The sequence below is a fragment of the Delphinapterus leucas genome, chromosome 6 (assembly GCF_059928025.1).
Source record: "Delphinapterus leucas isolate spDelLeu-1000000601 "Yukka" chromosome 6, BTC_Dleu_Yukka2, whole genome shotgun sequence".
Classification (NCBI taxonomy): Eukaryota; Metazoa; Chordata; class Mammalia; order Artiodactyla; family Monodontidae; genus Delphinapterus; species Delphinapterus leucas.
This window is the reverse complement of record NC_143134.1, coordinates 45500494-45527362: the sequence shown is the minus strand read 5'-3', so window position 1 is coordinate 45527362 and position 26869 is coordinate 45500494. Positions and strand designations below refer to the sequence as shown.

General features: G+C 40.0%; 3 protein-coding genes across 7 annotated transcripts; 1 reads left to right on the top strand and 2 right to left on the bottom strand.

Annotated features, from left to right (window-relative positions):
• Positions 1-3581: 3581 nt before the first annotated feature.
• Positions 3582-15190, bottom strand: TOPORS (TOP1 binding arginine/serine rich protein, E3 ubiquitin ligase). 4 transcript variants are annotated; one of them, XM_022551678.3, is made up of 3 exons: positions 14280-15190; positions 12596-12790; positions 3582-7373 (listed from the first exon to the last, which is right to left on the bottom strand). In XM_022551678.3, exons 1-3 carry the CDS (start codon positions 14280-14282, stop codon positions 4437-4439), a joined length of 3135 nt encoding a protein of 1044 aa, XP_022407386.1. In that variant the 5' UTR covers positions 14283-15190; the 3' UTR covers positions 3582-4436. The 4 variants fall into 4 exon arrangements, with proteins under 4 accessions (XP_022407386.1, XP_089769236.1, XP_089769234.1 ...); XM_089913110.1 differs by lacking the exon at positions 14280-15190 and adding an exon at positions 13832-13996; XM_089913108.1 differs by lacking the exon at positions 14280-15190 and adding an exon at positions 11961-12171 and having other exon boundaries at positions 12596-12709.
• TZMP1 (transition zone microprotein 1) lies at positions 14139-15460 on the top strand. Its single transcript, XM_030763819.2, has 2 exons — positions 14139-14325; positions 14636-15460. The coding sequence occupies exons 1-2, from the start codon at positions 14281-14283 to the stop codon at positions 14738-14740; spliced, it is 150 nt and encodes a 49-aa protein (XP_030619679.1). The 5' UTR covers positions 14139-14280; the 3' UTR covers positions 14741-15460.
• Positions 15301-26152, bottom strand: NDUFB6 (NADH:ubiquinone oxidoreductase subunit B6). Of its 2 annotated transcripts, XM_022551693.3 has the most exons (4): positions 25833-26141; positions 23804-23896; positions 18903-18947; positions 15301-15479 (listed from the first exon to the last, which is right to left on the bottom strand). In XM_022551693.3, exons 1-4 carry the CDS (start codon positions 26010-26012, stop codon positions 15411-15413), a joined length of 387 nt encoding a protein of 128 aa, XP_022407401.1. In that variant the 5' UTR covers positions 26013-26141; the 3' UTR covers positions 15301-15410. The 2 variants fall into 2 exon arrangements, with proteins under 2 accessions (XP_022407401.1, XP_022407402.1); XM_022551694.3 differs by lacking the exon at positions 23804-23896 and having other exon boundaries at positions 25833-26152.
• Between the last annotated feature and the right edge of the window lie 717 nt (positions 26153-26869).

Sequence of the window (26869 nt, the reverse complement as noted above, 5' to 3'; positions counted from 1 at the left end):
TAAGCATCCCAGTATCTCAGGTGAGACCTCAAAACTCATCAGCAATTCTTAACTAAGCCTCTCTCCACAACCCTCAAGAAACATTTTTCCACTCCTCTCCTCAAGCCCAATCCTACTCGGGATGCATCTTTCTCAGAAGATGGCATTGCTTCCTACTTCATGGAGAAAGGAGAGGCTTTAGAGAATGAACTACCTCACCTTAATCATCTACCCACCAGTGTCTCTGCGTTTTTACTTCCTTCTGCCACTTTGGAATAAGACTCGCCTCTGCTTCTATATCCATTATTAATTCACATACCCGTTTTCTGGATCCCCTTTGCTACAGCACTTACCGTTCTCCTTTATTTTCAACTTCTCCCCATTCTAGGGCCTCCTTCCCCCAAATCTTCTCTCCCTCCCATCTGAAATTTTAAAAATAAAGCAAACTCTCCTTTCTTTGGTTTTATACCCTCACAAGCTTGCTTCTGAGCATGGAATCAAGAGTAGATTGTCTAGTGACTTCCGTTCTTTCTCACGGAGAAAGTGGCTTTAACAGTCACATGTTTGCCTTTGTGATTTTTTCTCCCTTTTGCAGGATATACAAGGCTGATAACTCACTGACACATTCTCATATGCAGGCAACCTTGCAGGCCTAAAGAAGCACTTTTGAAACTATTTCAAACTTACATGAAAATTACAAGGAGTACAAAGGATTTCTGTATGTTTTACCCTCATTCACCAATTTTTAAATTGGTGTACCACAACTTATCATTACTCCTCTCCAACTATATACACATCTTCTAGAACCATTTGAGAGTAGGTTACATAATGATTATGATTTACATGCCCATGTGGGTTTTCCTAAAAGCACCAATCACCAAACGTGTCTATACAATTTCTGGTCTCTACATTATCATAGTAATTTAAAATGTCACCATTTCGATAGTACACAGGTCTAATGAGCTTAATGTTAGAAATGGATCCATACTCAGGAATTCCCTGGTGGTCCAATGATTAGGGCTCCACGCTTCCACTGTCTTGGCCCGGGTTTGATCCGTGTCGGGGAACTAAGATCCCACATGACGTGCAGCGTGGCCAAAAATAAATAAATGAATAAATTTAAAAAAAACCAAACAACAGAAATGGATCCATGCTCTGAATCCTGATGAAATCTGGTTTGTGTGGAGGAACCCCTTTCCATTTCTCATCCCCTGCCCCAATTCGTGGGGACAATGGGTGCTGGTGGTTTCCAGTACCCCAAAGCACCTTCTGAAAAAATTTTCCAAGTCCAGAGATGCATTACCGGCTGGCTCAGGTGTCCACAGCCTACAGTAGAGGGGACTGCAATTATTCCCCGTGATGTAAAAATAATTCCCAGTAAGTACAGGACATCAGCTGACCTTGCATAAATTCTGCTCCTCTGTACACACCACCTATTGTTACTACAGACTAGATGGGTTAGGGAAGCCCTTGGGTTGCCTCCCCCAGGAGGCAAGGCCAAATTTGACTATTTAGACAAGGAAGTAATAATAACAAGTTTTCCAGTTGTGAATCCGAGGATGAGACTGAGCAAGTGCTTGCCCAATGAATGAGCAAGTGCAAATGCCTAGTTGCATTTCCTTTACAGAAATAAGTCACAAAAACACTGAAAACCTGAGGTAAAATGAAATGTCTCATGGACAACAAATTTGGATGAATAGGCTAAACGAATGCAGTTAGGTTGAAAGTTTATAGAAAGTATAGCTCTGTGAAAGCAGAAAGCAGGTCTTAGCCAATTTTAAAAAATCTCTAGCACCTATACATCCACCCAATAAGCGCTTTAAGCATATCCTATGTGAAAGAAAATAGAGAAGGGATATAGCAGAACACATACAGTTGCCAAAGAACTTTCAGACTGGTGAGAGAGAAGTCATTAGTAATCAACTGCAACTTGTGATGCATACCCTAAAGGAGTCCAGGGTTGTTAAGAGGAAGTAATTGAGAGGAAATAATGGAGTGGAGGGGCACACTTTAACATTAACCTAGTTTAGCCAGAGAATTCAGTTCCCAGCAGAAGAAAAATGCTATGCATGAAGGCTCTGAATTAGTAGGGAGCAGCACCTCCACAGACCTGAAGCTGGCTAGTGTGGCCAGAGCACAAATGAAGTGAGAGAAAAGCTAAAGATGGACTAGAGTCTAATTAAGCAGAGATCTGTAATCCATATTATGTTGGACTTTTGTTTCCTTTTAATAAATATCCTAAGAACAATAGGAAGCTACTGAAGGATTTTAAGTAGAATGAAAGGGGGAAAAAATGTTTTTAAAGGTCTTTTGAAAGCTACATCAAGAATGGATGGAGGTAAACAGTGGATGCAGGCAGACGCATTATGGTAGTACAGGTGAGAGATCACGGCTGCCTAGACTGGATGATGGTACAGACACATTAGAAATATTAGAAAAATATCTAGTGACCAAGATTTAGTGACTGGATGAGAGGGCTGAAGGAGAACGAAGAATCAAAGACTTGGAAATTTTTGGCTTGAACACCTAAGAGGATGATGTGATGGTGCCATGTATTAAGATGGGTATTCACTAAAATATCATGCAAAAGCAGAATGTGGAATACAACAGCATTCTTACATTTTTAATACTTAAGAAAAACTACAGTCATTTCATAATTTCAAAGTATATTCTTTGATCAGCTATAATCATCCCACAATGTCTCAACATCTGGGCTTACTAAAATTGTGTCAACTTTAGATTCTCATTACTTTATAAACCAGTTTCCTACTGCCCTTAGGATAAACACAAACTCTTAGCGGGGCCTACAAAGCTTGGTCCCTCACTCTCTGTCCTTTAGCTAAGCCTGCTTCTTTTAGTCCTTAGAATATGCCAGACTCCCTTTGGATCTCTGCACGTCCCCTTTGCTGACAACTCTACTCCTAGTTAATATCTACTTGTTCTCTGGATTTCAGTTCAACCACTACTTCCACCTGAGATTAGGCCCCCACTGTATGCTCTTACAGGAAATTATACTTTGTCTCCAGAGAGCTTATAGTTTGTAATGTTTATATATATATATATCTCCCATGAGGAAAGGGAGCATACCTGCTTTGTTCTGTCACTGAATACCTAAAAACCTGCCACACACAGCAGACATTCCAATTTCTGTTGAACAATGAATGAACATGGGAGCAAGGCAAAGTGACGGCTAAATTTAGATCTCATCCAAGTTCTGCTGTTCACTGGCAATCCTACATCAGGCTATAGAGGTACAGCAGTTTTTATCATCTCTAAACCAGAATAAAACATAAACAAACACAGCCACTTTGTGTAAAAGAACTACCAATATAAAAGAAGTCAGGCAAGGGATTTTTTGTTTTTAGCAAGCTACATACTACATAACCGCATTTTGCTGAAGACAGCCAATTAAGATACTCTTCATAATCAGATTAAAGAACTAAAATAATCATTAAAACTGTGAGGTTAAATGTAGTTCACATTAAAACTGTGAAATTCAGTATTTATAACACAAGGATATCCTTAACTATTTACAAGAGTTTAGCTCCACTAAAATAATTTGATTTAAAAAACAATCAATACTGCAAAGGAAAATTTTTGGATTGTTTTAAAGTGTTACTGTTTTATTTTTTCTTTTGTTGAATACACATTTGCTTTACTGGCAGTCCAGATAAACAAGTATATAAAGGAAATATTTAAAGTTTTCTTTTGGCAGATGTCAAGATAAACTGTGCAGATAAAATCCCTCAATTTAACCTGAAGAAATGGTTTGAATCATACAAATTTTTAAGAAGAAAAATAAAGACTGTCCAAAGGGATTCTCCTAGCTTATAACACATTTCCAGAATAACTCTCAAAAAAAAATTCAAAAATACTCATTGACTACTTTAAAAATATGTCAATACCATATGGCTTTATGAAATAACTTCTAAAATTTATATTTTTTATTTAAAAAGGATCCCAAGTTTTAAATAAACTGCTAGCAATATCATTTTCTTCACTTAAAAGTGCATATCTCTGAGGGTGGGACATACATATTTTTTGAACAAATAATGATTTTTACAAATTTTTAACACACACACACACACACAAAAAAAAAAATCACAAATTTTTTTTTTTTTTTTTTTTTTTTTTTTGCGGTACATGGGCCTCTCACTGTTATGGCCTCTCCCGTTGCAGAGCACAGGCTCCGGACGCGCAGGCTCAGCGGCCATGGCTCACAGGCCCAGCCGCTCCGTGGCATGTGGGATCTTCCCAGACCGGGACACAAACCCATGTCCCCTGCGTCGGCAGGCAAACTCTCAACCACTGTGCCACCAGGGAAGCCCTACACAAAATATTTTTAAGGGGGAAAAGAGTTTTCACCAAGTGTCATCTTTAAACAGACTGCAGTAGGTGACATTGTTCTTTTTTCCTTTTTATACCACCAGAATTCTCAATGAGACGCTTTGGCAGTTTTAAGACATATCATGGTCTCTACCAAGAGACACTGACATTAATGATATCCGCGGAGATGGCAATCGCCTTGATGACTCAGTTTGATAAGAGACATTACTGGGCTGGCTCTCCAAATCAGAGGCAAAGGTGCTCTCTTCTCTTACATCAAGAGTCTGTTCAATTGAAGCTGCCTGGGGTGAAATATTATCTACAGTTTTGTTGGCATTATTCAAGTTGGTATTAAGTGTGGTAATGTCACACTCCTTGCCCAGGACACCAAATTCATCTTCTATTGTAACTACATCTTTAGTTTCAAATGGTCCCAAGGAAGGAACCAAAAATTCGTTTTGTAGAGGGTCTTGAAGACCACTAAGGTCACATTCTGTATCCTCCTTTACTTCAGAATCCTTATCACTGTCACTGTCAATGGTAATAACAACTGGGGAACGTGAAGCATTATCGCCATGGTGTTTCTTATGCTTCTTCTTATGTTTTTTCTTTTTCTTTTTATGGTGTCTAGTTGTATCGGTAGCTTTCCCTTCATAAACTATCTCTACACTTAGGCTCCGGGTCCTTTTTCTTCTCTTGTGCTTTGTCTCTCTGTCTGATGATCGGCTATCTGAAAAGCTGTCACTCTCATTTTTGTAGCTTCCATCCAATTTTGATGAAGATTTTGAGTAATGACCTTCCTTTACTTTAGAAGCAAATTCCCGAGATGGTTGAGCCACATCGTTAGAACCCTCCAAATGCCGTGTTTTGTATTTTCGTTTCCCACCAGGCTTTTCATTTCTCACCCGGTCAGGCCCTGTAGATGCAGTCTTTGATCTAGTACTAGATAGGCTCCTTGATCTATGCCTTTCATAGTAGTAGTATTTCCTTTCACTGTGATTATTTTTTTTTCTAGCATTTGTTCTTTCAGAAAAAGACTGAATTCTAAATTCTGGACTTGAAGATTGTCTGGAATAATGAGCTCTGGACAGAGTCCTCCTCCTGTAAGATGATTCATAGCCATCCCTGTCCTTGTTTCTACTATAGTAAGTATACTCCCACTTGTATCTGCTTCCATAATTATTTCTTAAATAGTAACGATCTCGATTTCTGCTCCGTGACCTTCTTTTACCACGATCACTGCTACGAGATCTTGATCTGCTTGTGCTTTCACTACTTAGAGATAGAGTTTGGCTTCTTCTTGACCAACTGCTATCTCTAGTTCTTGATCTCTTTTTGTCTCTTCTACCTCTAGGTCTGCTACTCTCCCTGCTTCTGGATCGTCTGCTTTTCATTCTTTTCTTCCCATGATGCTTCCTATGATTCTTCTGATCATGCCCACTCCTACTCTGGGAACATGAATCTGAACTTCTGGATCTTCCCCTCCTTCTGTGTCTGCGGGTATATGGGGAATATACTCTGTCTCCTCTGATGGATGAGCTCAGGTCTCTGGGAGAGGACAATGATACAGACTGTTTCTCTTCCTTCTTTGATTTGATTCTTGTACCAGAATCACAATGACCTTTATTTATTTGTTCATCCTTTCCAAGGACAGAGTGTGGAGATGAACATCTACTAACATCACTATCACCAGAACTGTAAGACTGCTCTTGTTCTTGCGCCTTCACGGTCTCCATTTTCTCGTAGGAACCTAACTCCTCAGAATCAGAGGACAGTTCAACAAGTTCTGGGGTCCTCTCAGCTAGTGGTTTAACAAACCCAACAATAACACAATTATCTGAAGAAGAATCACTGTCATTATTTATGCCATCATTGGTTTGTACTGCTTGCATCTGAGATGTGGCTCTTCCTGTTACAAGTTCTTCATCTGAACTGTCAGAAGTATTTAAAAGGGAAGACATGGCAGCATGTACCTGCTCTGAGCTTGAATAAGATGGCCCTGGAGTTTCATCATCCCATGGTGCCTGACTAACAGTAGCTACATTAACATCCAGCTCTTGGGTCTCTGCTTCATCGGGAGATATTGTTATGACCGAAGAATCAGAATGGCTACCTTCTTCATATGAAGGAGCAGGACAATCATAATTTGCATGCTGGTCAAAGGCTGCCATGTTAAATGGAGATCGGGCAAAACTGATAAATTCGTGTATAAAATGCTCAGTCCGATTAAGTAAAAATGGTCTTAAATCAGACACAAATGCCTGACTCTCCAAGTCATAGCGAGTAACATTACTCATGATGATATGCTGGACAATATTCACTAATGATCCATGAGCTCCAAAGAGAACTGTGAGTTCACGTTTTAACCAGGGGACTAATCTGTGAAGGCAAGCCGGATTTCTACGGAAAAATTCAGCTGAAATATCCCTATAGCGGCCACCATCTTCAATATTTCTAACTCGAGCACCAGCACGATAGAGAGTTCGCCTAAAATTAATAATATCCTGTTCTTGAATTTTCCGCAAAGATCTTTCATCTGCAGTAGCTGGCCTCCGTATTGCAATCTGTCTCATAAATGGAGGAATTTCACCATCTCTAGGTCTTGCTGAAATGCCTAACCCTTCAAATATTACTCCACTATCTGGTGGAGTTGTTGTTCTTCTATTCATGGTACTATTAGGTGAATAAATAGAAGCACTTCGTTCCCTTGTCATAGTTGTACGATAGCGGAATCGTCGAACATCAGGGGTAGCAAAAGAACCATTGTATGAAGGCCTTAGGACATACTCCTTGAAGTCGTCTTCTGCCCTCACAGAATGGAAAATAGAATCAAAGGGCTGTTTGCATAGTGGACATTCAGCTTTGTTTTTTGACCACTCCTGTACACAGCGAAAACAGAACTTATGTAAACAGCGATCTAAGTAAGACACATTATCAAACCTATCCAAGCATATAGGACACTTAGAATCAGGAGATGCATCAGCTGGTACTGTCTGTTGCAATTTGCTAGTGCCAGCTTTAGGTGAAAAGTTGTCCATTTTAAATTCCTTAGCGGCTGATGCCATTATCTGTAAAAGGGAAAAAAATACATCAGTAACCTGATAAAAAAGAAATGACTAAATCTGAAAAGAATGCAAATAACTGTGAAACATACTTTGGTAAAAACAGTTAAGTAGTTTATTGTCTTTGTAACATAAAAGGGCAGTGTAGCATAGTAATACAGTACTTAAAGCACAAGCTCTAAAGTCAGATTTCCTGGGTTTGAATCCTGCTGCCACATTACCAGTGTGACTATGGATTAGTTACTAGTTACCGTCCTTATGCTTCAATTTCATCTGTAGCTCACCGATACTAGAACCTGCCTCACAAGATTTGTGAAGATGTTTAAAAAAAAAAAAAAAAAGTCCTTAGAAAAAGTGCCTGGTCCACAGTAAGCTCTCAAATATTATATAATATCCTATTATTCTTTTTTAAAAAATAATTTGATATATACAAAAAAGTACAAAAGAAAATATACCAAGTACCCATGTATCCTCCACCCAGAGTTAGCAGCTAACATTTTCTCATGGTTTTTCCAGATTTTTTTAAATGTCTGTTTATGTGCTTCCCCGCCGCCCCTGCCATCCTTCTCTAGAAAACAAAACCAAAAATATCATAATTCTCAGTTGGAGTTATTTCTACACATGGTTTTATATCTTGCATACATATGCCCCAAACACTACAGACTACTCAATTGTTTTGTTTGTAGTATTATACGTGTATCTTTAAAAGTAGCTTTAGGGAGAAAATTTGCATACCAGAAAGTTCACCTATTTGAACCAATTCTGTGGTTTTTAGTGGAAGATTCTTTCACACAGAAAAAAGGATCTGTTAGTGAAGATTAAATGAAATAGCAAAATATAAAAGCACTCATGGGCAGTGCCTGGCTTATAGCAACTGCTGAGTAAATGTTAGTTGCTGTTGTTATTACTACACTACTGTTATACTACACTATTCTTACTACACTATTATATTCAGTTCATCACGGACTCCTTTCAGCATCCCTAAGAAGCTTTTCTTTGCCTTTTTATTTAATCCAGTCAGTCACTAAGTACCTTGAAATCATGTTTTCAGCCTCCTTCCTTGCCTTTTCTCACAAGGATCACTAGAATCTTAAAGATTAGTTCTGTTTGCTTTAAATTTGTCAGTTTATATAGACCCATAACTTACAAAATGAATTTTCCAGAGCTGAAATCTAGTTGCATTACATTTTGGCCTTGTTATCTTAAAAATCCCTCTTTAGATGCTTTCTATACTAATCATTTTATAGATGTTATATATTAGTTTCTTCCTTTATGTTTTCCTGGGCCTATTACTGATCTTTCTCCACCATCACAGAAAGTCCCATCATGAGTCAACTGCTATCTAGTCAAATAATAGAATTGCAATTTTCTAAACAAGAAACTCACTGGCCATACCTAGGTCTAACAAAAACAAAGCCCGCGATAAAAACCTATCAATATTATTGTAAAATATAAGTACTTCACCATAGACTTCAAATTAAACTTGCTCATCTAGGGCATCTTAGCTTTCTCAGAGCTATAACTTAATAGGAAACCAATTAACGCTGAACAAGTTTCTTCAGGGGGTTCCAAATACTTCCAGTCCTCTGTTTCTAGAGTGGAAATGTAAAAATTACCATTGTTCTTAAATAGAAGAGAATTATAAATATATTAATACTAATTGCATTTTTGCTAATATATTTAAAGTCTGGAACCTTAATATTACATAAATTTCTCAGCATTTCCCCCTACTTCTAATATCTTTAAATTCTCCTACTCAGGAGAAAAAAATCTTTATAATAAAAACCATTAGGATAAGAGACTGTGCATGTGCATTAGGGGAAGGAGTGAAGAGTGAACAGGGCACTGGAGAGATTATCAGATCTGGATTGTAGACCAGGTTTCACCTAAAACTAACTCCATCAACTGGAGAAATCCACATTAACTCTGGACTTTAGTTTGCTCTTCTATATAAAAAAGGGATAATTAGAATTTAAAAAAGACTGGTGAAATTCAAGTTAATACATTTTATCTTAATTTGTTTCTTTGGAATACAGAATTTTAGTGTTTACTAAACATTTCCAGTTCACATAAAAATTACAACCCAGAATGCATTCATTAAAAAAAATTATTTGGTAATAACTTGAAGTTCAAATAAAACAAAATCTCAACTAATTATAATTTTTTAAATGGAATTTTAGTCCTCCCTTCCCTAGTTTTATAAGTCTGTTAACCAAATTGACAGCAGCAGTCTAAAGAATGATGAGTAACATCATCTATAGTAGGTAAAAAAGAACAAATTATTAGTCCTGTTTTGTATTTCTATACAGGAATATCTTCCGGTACAAAGAATGGTATTCATCGGAAACACCAAACAATGGCAATGAATATAAATCATCATATAAAGGATTTACTCTTTCAAAATCATCACTAAATACTAAAATTAAAGTATTTGCTAATTCAAATGAAGTAGAATTACCACATGACCCAGCAACTCCACACCTATCCATGCAAGAGAAACAAAAACATGCCCACACAAAAACTTGTTAGTGAAGTCATAGCAGTCTTTGTCCTAAGAGCTTAAAAGTGGAAATAACCCAAATGCCCATCAACTGATGAATATGGAATCTCCATACAATGGAATATTTGACAATAAAAAGGAATAAAGTACTGACACATGCTACAACATGGATGAGTTTTTTCATTATGCTAAATGAAAAAACATCAATCACAAAAGATCACATGTTGTATGCTATTTTATAGGAAATTTACAGAATAGGCAAATGGACAGAAAGCAGACTGGTGGTCGCGGGGGGCAGGGGTATGAGGTTTCTTTCTAGGATGATGAAAATGTTCAATTAGAGTTGCACAAATATACTCCATAAATACACTAAACACCACTGTATTTTATATTTTAAAGAAGTGAACTTTATGGATGAAATATAAATTATATCTCAACAAAACTGTTTCAAAAATACAAATTAAGGCATAGAACAGGGATGGCTAGCAGACAGATTTAAGATTTGAGGTCTGCGGGAGAGTTCTGGGTCAGGTAGCAAAGGTGGACCTGATGATAGATTTAGTGCTTCAGGTTCTAGAAGAAGCCTGTGATAAAAGTTTCTCTATCCCGGGCTTCCCTGGTGGCGCAGTGGTTGAGAGTCCGCCTGCCGATGCAGGGGACACGGGTTCGTGCCCCGGTCCAGGAAGGTCCCACATGCCGCGGAGCGGCTAGGCCTGTGAGCCATGGCCACTGAGCCTGCGCGTCCAGAGCCCGTGCTCCGCAATGGGAGAGGCCACAACAGTGAGAGGCCCGCGTACCGCAATAAAAAAAAAAAAAAAGTTTCTCTATCCGAGCACTCTAGGAATTAGGACTTCAAATTAATTTCCCCATAGGGGATAAGTTAATCAGTTCTTCTGAACCCCTTTCTTTAACTGCCTCCCAAATTCTAAATAAAGTTTACCATCTTTAGAATAAATTGATTAAGCAAAACCTTCCCTTCCCCAAATCTTCAAATGTGTTGGCTTTAACAGGGATAAGAACCCTCCATATCACATGTTGGGGGAAATTTCAGATAATCAACGAGCATACATATCTAGGGAAAAGGGATGGGGGTGGGGTGGACAGGTGGAGGGTGATAAAGAGTCGGGAGGCTAGAATCTAAATTAGACCACAAACCGGACATTTAAAAAACTGCACAGGGATACAAAGTAGGAATGCTCTGCAGAATTAAATATTTAATAAAACCAGACTTCCTATAAAAGTCATCTTCTACGGCATTCCTGAAATTATCACTGTATATACAATTTCATCACTGGCTGATTACACTGACGGAGTGATGTTAATTCTAATGTAGAGCCAGGGCTGAGAATCAAAACCACTTACTAATGGCGTGATCTTGAGGAAGTTATTTTATTTCACAAAATCTTACATTTTCTCAATTCTAAAACAGGCTGAGTAACAGTACTCACCTGAAAAGGTGCCTGTGTGAAGGGATATATTCCACATAAACCCGTAGCAAAGTGCTTGGTGGGCAGTAAGAACTTAATACTGTTTTCCTATGTTATGTGAAAATAAAGTTAATTTTGATCATTTCCATCATCCATAACTGATTATAAAATGCCCAGAAAGATGACAGTCTATAACAACTAAATAATTTTCATATTAATATCAATATTGTACTTAATATATCCAAGCAAAGTGGCTAAAAAGGGTTCACAAGTGGATGAACTAGAAATATACCAAATATTAAAAACAATTTGGGCCCAATCTTTTGTGACCTTAAAGAAATCATGTATGTCTCTGAACTGCAATCTAATCACCAATTCCAAGAAATCAAACAGAAGTTATAGGATCTACTAACCAGACCCTAGAAAACTTAAATACTGACCAGACCCTACGATTTTAATTCCAGTTTCAGCAATAAAAAGAATTGCTTGGGAACCATTCCCCTCTAAAGCCACTCATTCCAGATAAGCATGACTGCTTTGGCTGACTCTGTAGCTTTCAAAGTCACGACTAAAAACAAGCTAAAAAGCCCAACCCTCACCACTATTAACTTAAATCTTCGGTAACTCTTTCTGAATTTATCTTAAACAATCTTTAAAATTACCTACCAAAAATTCTATTCACTTTTCCTCTCAAATCACTATTTGCCTCATCTCAGTACTGCCCCCTTCCAGTCTACCAATCAGCAGCCCGTGAGGAAAGCGGCGCTGACTTGATGGATGAAGAAGTCACAGGCTCACGGGGTGTAAACAGTGCACAAACTCCAACAGTCACGGCGACAGTCACTTCCTTTGGTTGAGAACTGCCACCTGCCAGGATCTAAGATAAGCACCGCGTGCCTTACATAATCACAACGAACTAAAATACCGTTACTCCCGTTTTACAGACATAGTAAGGTTAGGGGCCCGCCCAAGGTCACATCTCTGACAGCGGCGATGCCACGACTCAGACTCTAACGTTTTGTGCTTTGTGTCGGCTTTTTCCCCCGGAGACCAATCTCCTTCCAGTACACAGCTGGGCTGGCGCCCTCGGGAGTGCTTCTCGGAAAGCAGCCCTCCCCCGCCCACCGGCACGGATCCACAGGTGCGCGGCGGGAGCCGCCGGGACGCCGGCCTGCCGGGCAGCCACTGCGCCTCAGGCCCGGACCGCAGCTCCCTCGACCCTGGGCCTAGCTGCAGGCGGGGAGCTCCAGATCGCCCAGCCCTTCCGACCCCGGCGCCCCATTGTTCCCGATCTCACTCACCTCGGAGGATACCGGCGCAGGCCCGGCTGGGGAGCTCGTGGCAAGCTCCCGACGGCCCAGAAAGCTGGGTCGGTGACGGCAGGACCCGCGAAGGCGAACCCGGCGACTTCTCCGCCGGCCCTCAGGAGCGGGAGTAGGCAGGGGCGCTTCACCCTCCTCGCGAGAGAGCGGAGACCCCGGCGGCTGCTGCGACCCCTGCGACGTAAAGAGCTCATCACCAATGGTTGCTTGGGGGTGGTGGCAGAAAGCGGTGGCAGAAAGCGAAACCCACTCCGCGACCCCCAGCAAGTCAAAACACAGCACCCGCCTGCGTAACGCATGCGCGGTAGAGGACGCCGGCACCGAAGGCGGGGCTTAGCGCGCTCGGCCCGAGCCCGGCCCTTCCCCCAACCCCCTCCGCTCCTGGAATGAGAGAGGCCTGACCCACCGAGGCAGAAATCACTATTTTACCGTCACTCTGGTTGCTACTAATCTCTGGGGATTACAGGGGCACTAGTTTAAAGTTCGCTTCTAATTTACCCGGAAGACACGATAACTAGCTTGGTCTCATTTAAACCTCACCAAACTCTGTGAGAAGTTTCTAAAGCTGTATCTGGTGTATAAAGGAACTGAGTTACCCGGAGGTTAAGGGACTACCTCCGGCTGCAGAGTTAGGAAACAACACCGGGATTCGAATGCAATACCCAAGTCAGAGGCCTACAGTTTTCAGAGACAGATCAACTCCAGTACAGGGATAAACAGGAATTCAACCTAAGAGAACAGGGCCTTGAAATCTTCCCAAAACAGATAACGTTTTTACCCTTCCCCACTCTCCGAAATCTGCATTAAAACTCTGCTTAGGCGACAGCTGAGATTATAGAGACATAACGTCTGGTGCTTAAAGCGGCCCTCTGCCCCATTCTTCGCCTCAAATGTGAGTATCCCGAACATTCCAGGGCTGAACTTGGCTCCGCGTGCCAAACTCTGTCCTTCGGTTTAATATTTGATCGTGCTACCGTCCTAAGCATACAAACGTTCAATAAATACTTGTTGATTGGCAGCTACATTCTGCCGAGTAATTCATGCCACGTTATTTCTTCTTCAGAGTATCACTGACATCAACAAGCCATTGCGTTCTCAAAGACTTGTTTCTTGAAGAAAAGCTCAATTAACAGGGATTCCCACAACGATTCGTCAGTTATATAAAAGCGGGTGGTATTCTTGTTTACATCAAAGATGAATACACGAACTACCTACATTGTGGGAACAGATCCGGGAGGAAACATTAATTCTTTGAGCACGAGGCGTCGGCGTAGCATTTAAAACGTGGATTATTTTTCCAAATAAACTTTTAAATGCACACGACGGTACCTTATCTCGTATTAATACTGCTCTGGAACTGAAGTAAGACGGGCTGACGAGTCAAGCCTATCCTTCTAAGTGGCAAAAAACACTTCCAACATACTTTGTCGTTCCTCTCACCTCCTTCCCGAAAGGCGGGCTTGGCCCAGGGTCACGTGACACCGCCCACAGCTCCGGGCGGAAGAGGCCGGCCCAGCCGAGGGGAAACGCACCGGAAGGCGAGTGGGCGGGCACTCGCGCCCGGCTGAAAGATGGCCGCCGCCGCCCGGCAGCCACCGCCCCGGAGGTTACTCTAGGGCCTGCGGCTTCCGCCCGTGCCCGCGGACCACCGCCGTCTCCTTACCATGAAGCCAGTGAGTCGCCGCACCCTGGACCGAATTTATTCAGCGGTAGGTCCCGGGCCTGGAGGGGCTCCACGGAGTCGACTCCTGGGGCCCGCGGGTGAAAGCCCGCTATTTTTTCAGCGCCCAGAAACTCCAAAATCCATTGCTGAATTAAGCCTTTCACTCCCTCACCTCGACTCCGCCTCTTCCGGGAGGACACGCTCTTCCGCTTCTTACGTAAGAGCGGCTTGGTGTACTCGCTTCCGGAACCACATTTATACGAGTTTGTCACTAAAATTCCCACCAACTTGATGGGGGGGAGGAGGAAGTGCCACTCACATGTTTTTGCTTTTACTCCTCCTCTTGCATTTCTTAGTTGCTCCTCGCGGTCGTATTGCTCTCCTGGGGATACGTCATCTATGCATCAACTGTAGCTGCACGACGACAGCTAAGGAAGAAATACCCAAAATCTTCGGGATGAATGAAAATTTGTAATTCCTCTGGATTTGATTCCATGCATATACAATTCTTTACCTCATGCTTATCTGACACGTGTCTCGATTTAAAGTAAAATCTTTAATAAAATGCTTAGAAATTCATTTTTGTATACTGTCCCTTATAATAACCACTAATATGCTACTTTTTCATATACTTAGAGATTTGTCTTTTATGTTCCCACATAACAAAGCAACCTACATCTAGGCCTTTTAATCTAAAGTTTCTAAAATACTTCTTTTGAAATGCTTCAGAAAGCCTTTAAAAGTGTGTGGAACTTCTGTTCTTTTATTTGTTTACTGCAACATTTCATTACATTGTATACCTTCACATCACAGTAGATTAAGTACTGTTTAAGAAAAAAACTATCATGTGACTAAATAATTTTCTACATGCTGTTTTCCAAATTAAAAATGGCCAGAAAAAGTAGGTGATTGCCCATACCATTTTTTTAGCATGTCCAGTTTTTACTTATTGTTAGATAAGTCATAGAGTCTCAAATTGTACAGAGGGAATCATACAGTTTGGGAAGAAACAGACAACACATATCTGAGTAAACTTTATTAAAGTTACTTTTCCAGAAAATATATTCAGTAAGTGTGGTAATGTAGCAACAAACTTGGGCTCAAACATCTTTGAAATTTTAAAAGTAATCTTCAGTGATGTTGATCAGGAAATTCTTTCATTGGTGGGATTACTTCTCCAGTTTCCAGAATTGTATCACCCTAGAAAAACAAAGATGCATTAGTGAAAAATCTTGTCTGCAGAGGTGATAGTTCCATTTGGTCAGTTCCATTTGGTCATCTGGAAAATCTAGTTCACTTCTGGCATTCACACTTTAAAGGGACAGAGGCAAAATAGAAGCTGTCTAAAGATGAGCAACCAGTATTCAAAATCTTAAGGTATAAGGGAGAGAATAGGGGAAGTTTCACTCAAAAATGACTAGAAAGGACATGAAAGTTGTCTTTACAAAGTGATAAAAGGATAATATTTATTTGCTTGGCCCCAAGAAATAGAAGCCCTAGAAAGCTGCAGGTAAACATCTTCAATATAAGGCGGTAATGTATTCCCAGCAACTGAATGTGTTAGGCAGTCACCAGTTTACCGTTTGGCTCAGAATGGATATTAGAAACAGAATGCAAACTTTCCTTGGGCAGCTGGTTCGGGTGTCTTTCCAAACCTAGTTGCAGTGTGTATGGCAGAATGGGCATGGACTTTAAAGCCAGAACCAAGTACTGTGAATCCTGAAACCCTCCACTGACAAGCTGTATAATCTTAGGCAAAGTACTTAGCTTTAATTTCAGCTCTCTGTTTAAGACAGCAGGTTCCATCAGCCTGATAGTCCATGAGTTGACTTAGTAGAGTAGAATTATCCCCATCACCACCTACCATTCCTTGACCTGGTATGGCTCAGTACTGTATAAATTTGAATTATGTTTAAGCCATTATATACTTGGGGGAAAACTTGTTACCACAGCTAGCATTACCCTAACACAGAAATTAATAACTTGAAGTGGTACTAATGCTGCTGTAATAAAAATTGAACCACATGGCACTGGCTTAGCAGTGGGGCTACAAGGACACTGGCATTGGAGGCTATAAGATGGAAACAAAAGGCACTAATAACTTAGAAGCAGACTGTCTAATGAACTTGAGGTTCTAGAAGTACCTGAAAAAACATTATAGTATGTGTTTAACTACTAGTGGCTGCCTTAGTAATGTATTTTAAGAAACATAAGCTCAGGTAAGAAGTGGCTGATTTGAGAGGAGAAATAAAAATAAGAATCTAAAAATTCGGGACCTTGCAATATTAGAAAATCAGATTGATTGTTTCTGAATCTCTAAACAGTAACAACACTGAAAAGATTCTGAGAAACAGAAGCCCAATAAAACTCAGTAAACAGAGGGACCCAGCACCGTGGCAAAGATCAGACTGAAACAAAGGTAGCCCTTGAACTAGTGTGTGTTTCTGGTGGCTTCCACATAGCTGCCTCTCAACTGAGTTGAGAGAGGCAGTAGAATAAGGACAAAGAAATGAGACAACTTGATAACTATGTATAGAAACCACAGATACTGGCATGTGGGACTGACTAGAAGCAAAAAGATTAGACTCCTACCAAGTATTTTTCTTTCCATGCCTGCCAAATGTGAGAACTAGATGGTCAAAGAAACCAAACATACAGACAATAAAAGCCTATGACTGTTTCTGATTAAAACAACCTGTGGCCCTCAACCTTCTGTGAGCAGAAGGTAGATTTTAAAGGCTGTACAACCCTAAGGAGGGCATACTTCCCAGTACTCATTTTAGATGTGGTCTAGGTTGATAATGGAAAAGAAAGAATCCCCCTAGACTGAGCCAGGGGCCAGGAAGAACAATGAACAAAGGTGTTCCTTCCAGAAGCAACATCAGTTCCTGTTCAAGGAACTTCCCACACACAGGGGTTAGGAGGCTTTACAGTGTTTGACCACTGGGGTTTCAGAGCCAAGTGACTGCTATGCTGTCCAAATTCCATCGTTGAATAACGGGCACGGTTGGGAGGCAAGGGATACAGTTTACTTGCCATTGATCCTCAAATCTCCAAGAGAAGAATCTCCAAGAATAACCCTGATGGATATTATACATCATCTGAAGATCTTAGGTTGCAGTGATGTAATGGGACCTTGGGGTTTCTCCCTAGGAAAGGGACTTGTGTTACATGTGTGGGAAGAAGGAAGCAAAGAGCTATTTGTTGACTAGAAGGATACACTGTGGCAGAGACTCCAGGTATGGGAGGCTGAGAAACATAAAAAAGCACAAAGACATGTGGGATCATGAGAATGAGTTCTGGCCGACAGGACATGAAGAGAAGTGATGTAAGCTACTTCCAAGCTTAGACCTTAAAATCATCCCCTGAGACATCCAGCCCTCTCTTTCCCTATGATCTTGGAGCCTCATAGTCCCAATGGCCTCACTATAATTGTCTGACCTATGCTAGTCTGTGATGTCAATAGAAAAACTTTTGTTAAACCACTGAGATTTGGGGGTTTGTTTGTTACTGTCTATCCTATTCTAAGGTATGTACAGATGAGCATTCTTCAGGTCTTCAAAGGGGCAGCTTCTCAATGATACAGAAACAGGAAAGAACCACAGTGGCAAAAAATACGGAAGTAGAAGAGATGCTATGGAATCACTATATGGTCTTCTAAAGAGAGTCCTCCTTCTTTTCCTTTGAACAGTAATGGCAAAATAAACAATAAACAAATGTATAAATGGAAGAATAAATAAATTACCTAACTTGTTGAAACCAACAAGATAATTGAGCCTACCTAGGCCCTGACACACATCAATTATACACAATGAAATACACAAGAAATCCCCTACTATTTCCTAAAGCAGAATTCCAATTGGAAGAGTTAGCCAATTTTGGTAGTTCTCCCTAAAATTCCCTTCTGTTGCAGTCGTCAGTGGATTATTGTGACCATGTCATTTGATAGAAGCAAGAATCTACATCAAGTTTTGTTTTCTAAAATTACATAACTTAGAGCTTGATGGTAGTTCATTATCTGTGACTAGAAATGGAACAAGAACATAACATGTATTTGACTCTGCTAAACAATAACCTCACAAACAGCTAGTAAGATACCAACGGACTAATAAGTAATCTTTTAATGATGAAGACTTATTTTAAATTAGGATAATAGCCTACATATTCATAACATAAAATTTAAAGCACACATTGACAGATTATAAACTTACAGATGGAGACGTTACGGTCAAACTGCCATAGGAAATGATAGTTTGGAAAAAATAACAGAGGAATATAGTTGCTGTTACAATGCTCAGGTGTCTGCTCAGGCTAGTGCCCTAAGTCCTTAACCCTACGTGAAATGGAACCAGTGAAAAACTGTTCGTACCTTCAATTCACTTTAGGACTACAAAGGTCGCACAAGCTTTACAGCCAGGATGAAAAGAAATGTGCCCACATCCCAGGTTCAACTGTAATTGCTACCTCACATTATTTCCTCCTCTTTTTTTTTTTTAAGAATATACAAAACAGGCATTTAAACTTTCAGTGAGAAGAAAGGAAAATTTTAGTCTAATGATCAGTTGGGAAAGGAAAGAGAAATATAATAAACAGAAGAAAAACCAGAGATGTTTTAAGACTTACTGGGAATATTCTGGGCTTCCTTTCAACGATGGCATATGGTTTTGTCTGCAATAAAAGTAATGTTCTGTTAATTATAGTTTTAGAGTTTCTTCTAAAATAAAATAGATCATATCCCTATTTTTTTTTTCAGTAGAAACGCTGGCACCAATTTTTTTTCCTTTTTTTTTTCTCATATCCCAAATTTTTAACTTAAGCCCCAAACTTTCACTAAGCTCCAGACTCATACATCCTATTATTTACTCAAGAGCTCTACTTGATCAAACAGGCATTGCAAACTTAATCAGGTCCAACACTTAATGTCCCTCAGTGCCAAACTGTTCCCTATCTCAGTAAATGGCATTTTCACTCTCCTAGTTACGAAGGCCCAAAACCCTGACTCCTCAGCAGGAGGAGATTTTATCCTGAATCTAATTGCTTCTCACCACCTCTAGTACTACTACCCTTGTCCAAGCCTTTATCATTTTTTCACCTACTAGTCTCCCAGCTTCCGCTCATGCCCTCCCTAAAGTCTATTCTCCACACTGCAGGCAGAGTAGAGTGATTCTTTTAAGATGCATCACTCCTGTTCCTCCTCTGCGCAAAGTTTCATAATGCTTCCAAAAAAAAAAGCCAAAGTCCTTGCTGTGATCTCTAAGAAACGATCTGGCCCTTGGCTACCTCTCTGATCCTCTCTCTCTCTCTCTCTCTGAACTGTAGCTGCAGTGGCTTCTTTGTATTAATACAGTTAGGCCTGCTTGTGCCTCAGAGCCCTTATGCTTAATGATTCCTCTACGTGAAATGCTCTTCTCCTAAATACTTGTTTGGTCCAGATCCTCATTTCATTTGTGTTTTTCAAATAGCACTTCCTCAAAGAAGCTTAATAAAAATAGCAGTTCCTGTCACTCTCTAGTCTTTTACCCTTAGTTTTTCTTCTATAGACTTATCACCTCCTATAACATTATATACCTCTCTGCTTATCTGCTTATTGCCAGTCTCCCTAAACATTTCATGAAGACAGGAACTCAATCTGCCTTGTTCAGTGCTATATCCCTGTGTTAAGAACAGTGCCTTGCACATAGGAGGTGCTAAATGTACTTATTAAGCATACACATCTGTACAAGATACCACACCAAAAAATTTGAAAGATTATTGGCATGATTTAAGACTCAGGCAAATTGGAGCCAAAAGCAGGAGAGAAACTCAGAATACAATGTGAGGACATTCAAATGTCTCTAAAAACTGTGGCCAGAGGCCAGAAGATACTGAAATGTCTTCAGAGAGAATGTTAAGTTCAATTAAGCATAAAGGTATTAGCTGGGTGCAACAGTAGAGGATGCAGGCCTAACCAAACCAAGACAAAGAATAAGGTAAAAGAGAGGCTTTGGGACATCTACTGACATAAAACCTTTAACTACGTCCATCTGTGGCTCAGGAAAAATCACCTAGAAGTATGAATCCCTCAGGTAAGCAGCCATATTAATGTCTTGAATTGTCAACCCAGTAACTTCAGCTTGTTAAATTTTCTTCTCTTAGGAGATAAGTGTTTTTTTAATCCTAGAAATATTTAGTTAAATACAGATATGACAAGGTAAATTAACCCAGGGTATAAACAGATGAATGTCAAATTTAGTAAGTTCTGAAAACACTGGGACAATCCATATATTCTGATATAGAGTATTTGTAATGTTTAAGATAATCAGGCTATTAGAGATTCTAAAAGATTAGTTTTAGGATTCTAGTTAAAATGCATAATTGATTTAGATGTATGATTTTTAAGTTTAAAAAGATTTTCCTTTTTAGGGTCATTAATATGTCCTATAAATACTTAAAAATAAAACTCAACTTAGAGTTATTTCTTCCTGAAAAAGTATCTTCTGGCTTCACTTTACTTTTTCATTCCTGTTATCTCTGCCCTAACCAGATTCTCATCAACTAATATCTACTAAACTGCAACAGCCTCCAGCTGATTTGCCTGATGTCAATACTTTCCTCCCTCCAATTCACCCTACGTATCAATGTTTTTTATGTTTAAATATATCACTTTATCAACTCACTCTCCTATTTAAAAATGGAAAGCTTCCCACTGCCTACCATGCAAAGTTCAACCTCCTCTGCCTAGCTTTCAGGACCTTCCATTTATTGGTTCCACCCTACTAAGCCAAGAGACTCGCAGTTCCAGGCAATCCTATCTTCGGTAAACAAGACCATGCTAACTACTAACTCCTTGTTTTTCTAACTGGAACAGATTTTCTCCTCCATACTTTTACCCAAATCATACCTATCTTCCAACTTTATTATAAACTCCTTGAAGTCAGGAATTTCGTCTTATATATTCTTTCCACAGCAATAAAGGAAGACATACTAGGCATTCCACAGTTGATGATCAACAGAGGTAATCTTAGTGAAGAAAACAAAGGTGTTGTCAGCAATCAGAAATTTAAAGAACCCACACAGTCAACAGAGAACAAGTGACATAAGAGTGAATTTTCTGAGAACCCCACTTATTTGTTTCACTCTCCTTTCATCAGGCTACAGGAAAGCAAACCTCAACTGGATTAGCTACAATTTGTTAGGCAGTCCCAAACTTTTTTTTTACTGAATCACTTCATAGTGAATTGCTGACTGGTTTATTACTTTAGTGTGTACTTCCTACAAATAAGGACAATATTCTTAAAATAATCACAATACAGCCATCAGGATCAGAAAATTAACATTGATATATTAATACCTTCTATCTAGTCTGAAGAACCCATTCAAATTTTATCACTTGTCTCCATAACTGTTTGGAGTTATCAAAAAATCCCCCCTTATAAAAAAAAAAAATCCCCCCTTATATAACCAGTTCTCCATCCATCGTGTAGGCTGTTTAAAGTTCTGACTGCCAATGCCATCTCTTTTTTTTTTTTGACGAAGCAGATTGTGCCCATGAATCAAGTTCACATTTAGTTGACAAGTCCCTTTAGTCTTCTTCAATCTGGAACAAATCTTCCATGGTTCTTTAACTTTCATGATCTTGACATTTTTGAAGGTAACAAGCCAATTATTATGCAGAAAAGTCCATCAATTAGATTCAGCTTATACATTTTTGGCAGGAACATCGCAAAACATATTGTTTTCTTCTTATTGCATCCTATCAAGTAGTACACAATTTCAGTCTGTCCCATTATTGGTAATGTAATTTAGATTTCTTGATTAAGATGATGTCTGCCAGGTTTCCTCCATTACAAAGTTACTCTTTTTCCCTTTGTAACAAATAAGTATGTTGAAGGTAGGAATTTGGGGATTAATGTTAGCAACTTTTGATGTTCCCTGGCTAAATAAAATATTACTATGATGATTCCCAAATGGTGACTTTTCTTGTCCATTTCTTATTTACTCTACTGTACAAAAAAAAAAAGCTTTCTCTTCTATCCATTTATTAATTAATTAATTTATATGAGCATGGACTCATGGATTTGCATTTTATTTATCCAGCTGGCTCTCATCTATTACTATCATTTATTTTGCTGCTCCAATTTGTTCCAGCGGGAGTCTTTTCAAGCTGACTCTGTCCTTTTGATTCATCTCCATCATTCTTTGAACACAGTTCTTTACTTTCTGGCACAAGCTCATCTTTTACTTTCCCTGCCCCAGCCCTGGAATCAGCCATTTCTCCAAGGAGCTCTGGATCCTTTCAGTGGAAAACTATATTTAGAAAGTAAGCCTGGCTGCTAGATGTGCTAGTTATTGATACCATGGGGTAGCAATGCTCACAGGCCCTATCAATGGACAGAGCTAGGTAAATCTGCATTTACAGCTATATTTATTTCTATATTTATCAATACATACTAAAAATCATGAGTCACACCAATACTTCCAATTCCATTCCAGTACCACAAGGTTTTCTCCCTGTATTCCATATGCATAACTCCCTTTTCTGACAATGAGAATTCAGGGTTCCAGTATCATCAACATATGTTCTCATTTGATCAACCTTCCTGTATCCTGTCATCTCCTGTCATCTCCACCACCACACTCCAGTATAAATAACCTCCCCACCTCATTCAGTTTCTGATACTTTACTTTGGGTTGCCAACTCCATCATTGCCCCAAACCACACTCCTTCCTGATGTCTTCCTCCCCTCACTCAGGTTCCAATATCTTACACCAGGTTGCTGACACTGCTGCCCTCCAAACAGGTACACTCACCAATTCCCTGCCCCCTTACCCACTCAGCAACCCACTCAGGATTTAAGCCTCCTCACTGGGTACAAGAATGCCCTCCTCACTCTTTGGGTTACAAAACTCCATGCTGGGCAACTACCACCACTCTCCCTTCCATGCCACTCCCCAAAATGCACTCCTTCCTCACCCTGCCTGGGATTTAACACCCTACACCAGGGTATCCCTAGCCTTTAAAATGTGGCAACAGACTCAATTCAATGCAAGATCTTTCAGTGAAAAAAATTCAAGCTTTTGGACATGCTGAATTCTAAAGAAAGTAAGTTGTGAAAAACCAGACAGAGCAAAGGAAAAGGAAATGATGACAAAGATAACCTTTATCTATTGTGAATTTTATCTTATACCAGATCTGTGCTCAAAAAAAAGGAGCAGAAATTATTTTCTCCCTTCCAACTCAGGATGCCGAGTTTGCACCAGTATTATTAGGTCAACTACATTTCTGATCATTTAAACATTGTTTCAGGAGGAAATGCAATTCAAGTTGTAAACAACTAATATAAAGATCAACTTTTTGAAAAACGATACATTACCTAAGTTTCATTAAACCTTTTACCTAAAAGGATTCAAAGTAATTCAAAAGCAGTTATAAGTGGCAGATTAGTTCCACTAAGTAGAGCCGGGTAAGGCATTGCCACATAGGAAATAATTTTGTACGATATTAAAAATAAATTCTGAAAAATACATACTTAAAGCACACTTACATTCACATGATATTTCAGATAATAATGAATAATCCAGATAGGGATCAGTACATGAGTAAAAGCAAAGATACTGTGTCGGTACGTCTTATAGATCTGGGGGAAAAAAACATACACAAAATAGATATCTTATTTTTTATACATTTGTGGCAGAAAAAAAAAGCATCAGTGATATAAAAAATCACGATTATTGTAAAATCTCTAAATGCTACGTATTTCCATATAGTCTGTAGCTAACCTCATACACCGAATATTTTTACTAAACATAGTGCCTGCTAGGTGACACCCAGAGTTCAAAGCAAAGGAGGCTTAAGAGAAGCAGCATTTTGCAAAACTATAGTACTGTATTTATAAATATGTTTTTTAAAAGACTTCTAAAAATATCCTTATTATAAGTTTGTTTAAGATAAAACATGGCATAAATAATGAAATAATTCTAATCAATTTAACCAGAGTAATCAGAACTACAGAATTTTCAGGTAAAGTCATTTCCCTAATCTATCAATTTCAGATATCCATAATAAACACCACTTGTATCATTCTACCTGTAGGGCAGACAACCTTGAGTGCACTAATGCTAGAAAAAGAATGTTTTACATACTGGGATAAGGGTGTTCCAAGCTCACTTTGAGATGCCTTCAGACACAGTATTTTTAAAAAGAAAGGCAAAAGACATCTAAAAATGGAACTTTTCCATGGCAGCCAATTTGACTGAAACAGACCTATCCTGTCAGGGAAAAGACAATCTAGATTCTAAGTGTTGTAACAGATATGATTATGAAAGAAAAAGTTAACTCAAAGTAAGTTAAGACAGATTTCAACAAATGATTATTTACTTCCTTACATCACTGGCTGACGGGTGGGATGTCAACTTTCAACCAGTGGCTGCCAAATCAGTTAAGTAATGCCAGAGATACAAAGGGTGAGAAGAGAGGAGAGTTCAATTAGAGTTTAATTTTACCATCATAAATAAGTATCTAATACCACTTTCTTAGAAAAATTTGCACCAGACTTTGTAGCACAATAAAATACACATGGATTTCAAAGTGAACTTCTTCAATTCCTAGCCCTGGGACCACAGGTAAATCACTGAATTCCTGCAGGTCTCGGTTTCCACATATTTAAAACGAGGATTAGGAATGGTTTCTACCTTATGGAAGTAAAAAAATAAAGTAACACGTGTAAAACCCTCAGCAAAGTGCCAGGCACAAAGTAAGCACCGAAGTGTTCCTTATATTATTACCATTATTATTAGCCAAAGTTGCAAGGAATTCTGAGATACAGCATTCATCATTCATAATTGATGTGATTTAATTAACGACCTCAAGAAAATGTCAGGAGACCCTGAAAATAAAGATAGCACTTGAGTGAGTGACTTTCTGCAAAGTCCAGGAATGGCATTCTTAAATGAAAGCGTGTGTTCAACGTACGTAGTAGCGGTTAAGAAAGGGGGCTCTTGAATATGACTCACTCAGCATACCAATAGGACCCCTTCTTTAATGGTCATTACATAGAGCTGTATAACCAGCTAGAGGCTCATTGTGCCTTCTGGTAGTCGAGTGCAGTGTTAGTTGGTCTCTATAATCTCAACCTCAAAAATCAGACAAGTGTCTTCAAATACTAAAATCATTGAATTTTAACTCTAGTGAATCCTTGGCCATCATTCTGAGGGAAGGTCTCCACAGTCAAAAGAGAAGCAAGCCTGCAGTGTCCTGTAAAACCCAAGCGAAGATTCGCCTCCTTCTCATCACATTTGACAGCCAAAGGACAAGACCATCCCGAAGCCATACAAGCTCCGGACTCTGACTCCTGACTCCCGACTCCCAGCCTATGATTCCTGGGACCAGTGAGCGTCCCAGCTAAACCTAAGTCTCGGTAGAATCTGATTCTCCCTTGGGGAACTACCGTAACTTTCGGGGGTAGAGCGAGTCAGTCCCTAATGTGGCTACAGTGAGCAGGCGTCCCAGCAGCCAGGCCGGGGTCCGCGACGGGGCGGGAGTCAGGGTGGGAGTGGGGGAGGGCCGTCACTCACCACGTTCTTCCAGGAGGCCCCGTCCTGCAAAAACTTATTCCAGAATTGCTCCATAGGCCACACCCTCCGCGGGGGCAGCACCGGTTCCCGGGGGCTCAGCTCCTGATCCTTCAGCCATCGCCTTCTCAGCTCTCGCAGCTGCTGCAGCCGCAATTTCTCGTCGGACGTATACCCTGACATGTCGCCGCTGATACCAAGGCAGCAGGATACGGCGCGCCCCCGAACCAGGGTCTTGTCACTTACGCGCGCACTTACACTGCAAAGCGACCTTGCTAGGACGCCAGGGAGCGGCGCGCCGTTATGACGTCACTCTGGTCCTGCCTCCGAGTGGCTCCAATCTGCGCGTAGTGGCTGGGCATGCGCAAAGCCCTCCACACCCCTTCCGGGTTTACTGGCCCAGATTACCAGTGGCGGCAGTGATACCTCAGTTACCGGATGAGGAGGAAAGTGATGAATGAGAGAAAGTATGAGAGCTCAGAGGACTAGAGGTTCTGATAAGGAAGAACTGGTGCGCTGGGAGTTGGAAGCGTGAGAATATGTGATTCAGTGAATGTGACTTCCAAATGCAAAATTCTTCCTTTGCCTCTCCCATCTTGCAAATCCTCTTCCCGTGACCTACAGAGTCTGTGGAGACCCGTTACATCTAAGCTTAAACCCCAGACTTGTCAGTGACTGGTAAGGTGACCTTGAGCAGCTGTCTCAGTCTGTTCCTCCATCTGTACTGCAGAAGTAAAAAGAGTCTCAATATCTAGCAGAATTATACACATTCACACTTTGAGCCAGCAATCCCACTTCTAGAACTCTATCCTAAAGATATCGTGGTAAAAGTATGTGCAAGACTATTCACTGCAGCACCATATGTAATAAAATACTGGAAATTGCTCCCAAAGTTCCTCAGTAAATGGCTACTTGAATAAATTATGGTAAAATAATGCAATGAAGTGCCCTATATACAACTGGAGTGAGCTCCTGAATACATATATTGTTAATTGAAAAAAGCTGTGGAAAGAAGTGTATATAGTATACTACCTTTCATC

Excerpts from the sequence above, each read along its gene's own strand:
- TZMP1 (XM_030763819.2), top strand. The coding sequence starts at position 14,281 with ATGAAGCCAGTGAGTCGCCGCACCCTGGACCGAATTTATTCAGCG. Across the intron at positions 14,326-14,635 it reads TGGACCGAATTTATTCAGCG|TTGCTCCTCGCGGTCGTATT; the intron begins GTAGGTCCCGGG and ends TGCATTTCTTAG.
- TOPORS (XM_022551678.3), bottom strand. Across the intron at positions 7,374-12,595 it reads CTGCGCCGGTATCCTCCGAG|ATAATGGCATCAGCCGCTAA; the intron begins GTGAGTGAGATC and ends TCCCTTTTACAG.
- NDUFB6 (XM_022551693.3), bottom strand. The coding sequence starts at position 26,012 with ATGTCAGGGTATACGTCCGACGAGAAATTGCGGCTGCAGCAGCTGCGA. Across the intron at positions 23,897-25,832 it reads GGGCCTCCTGGAAGAACGTG|ATCTATAAGACGTACCGACA; the intron begins GTGAGTGACGGC and ends TTTTTCCCCCAG. Across the intron at positions 18,948-23,803 it reads ATCTGAAATATCATGTGAAT|ACAAAACCATATGCCATCGT; the intron begins GTAAGTGTGCTT and ends CTTTTATTGCAG.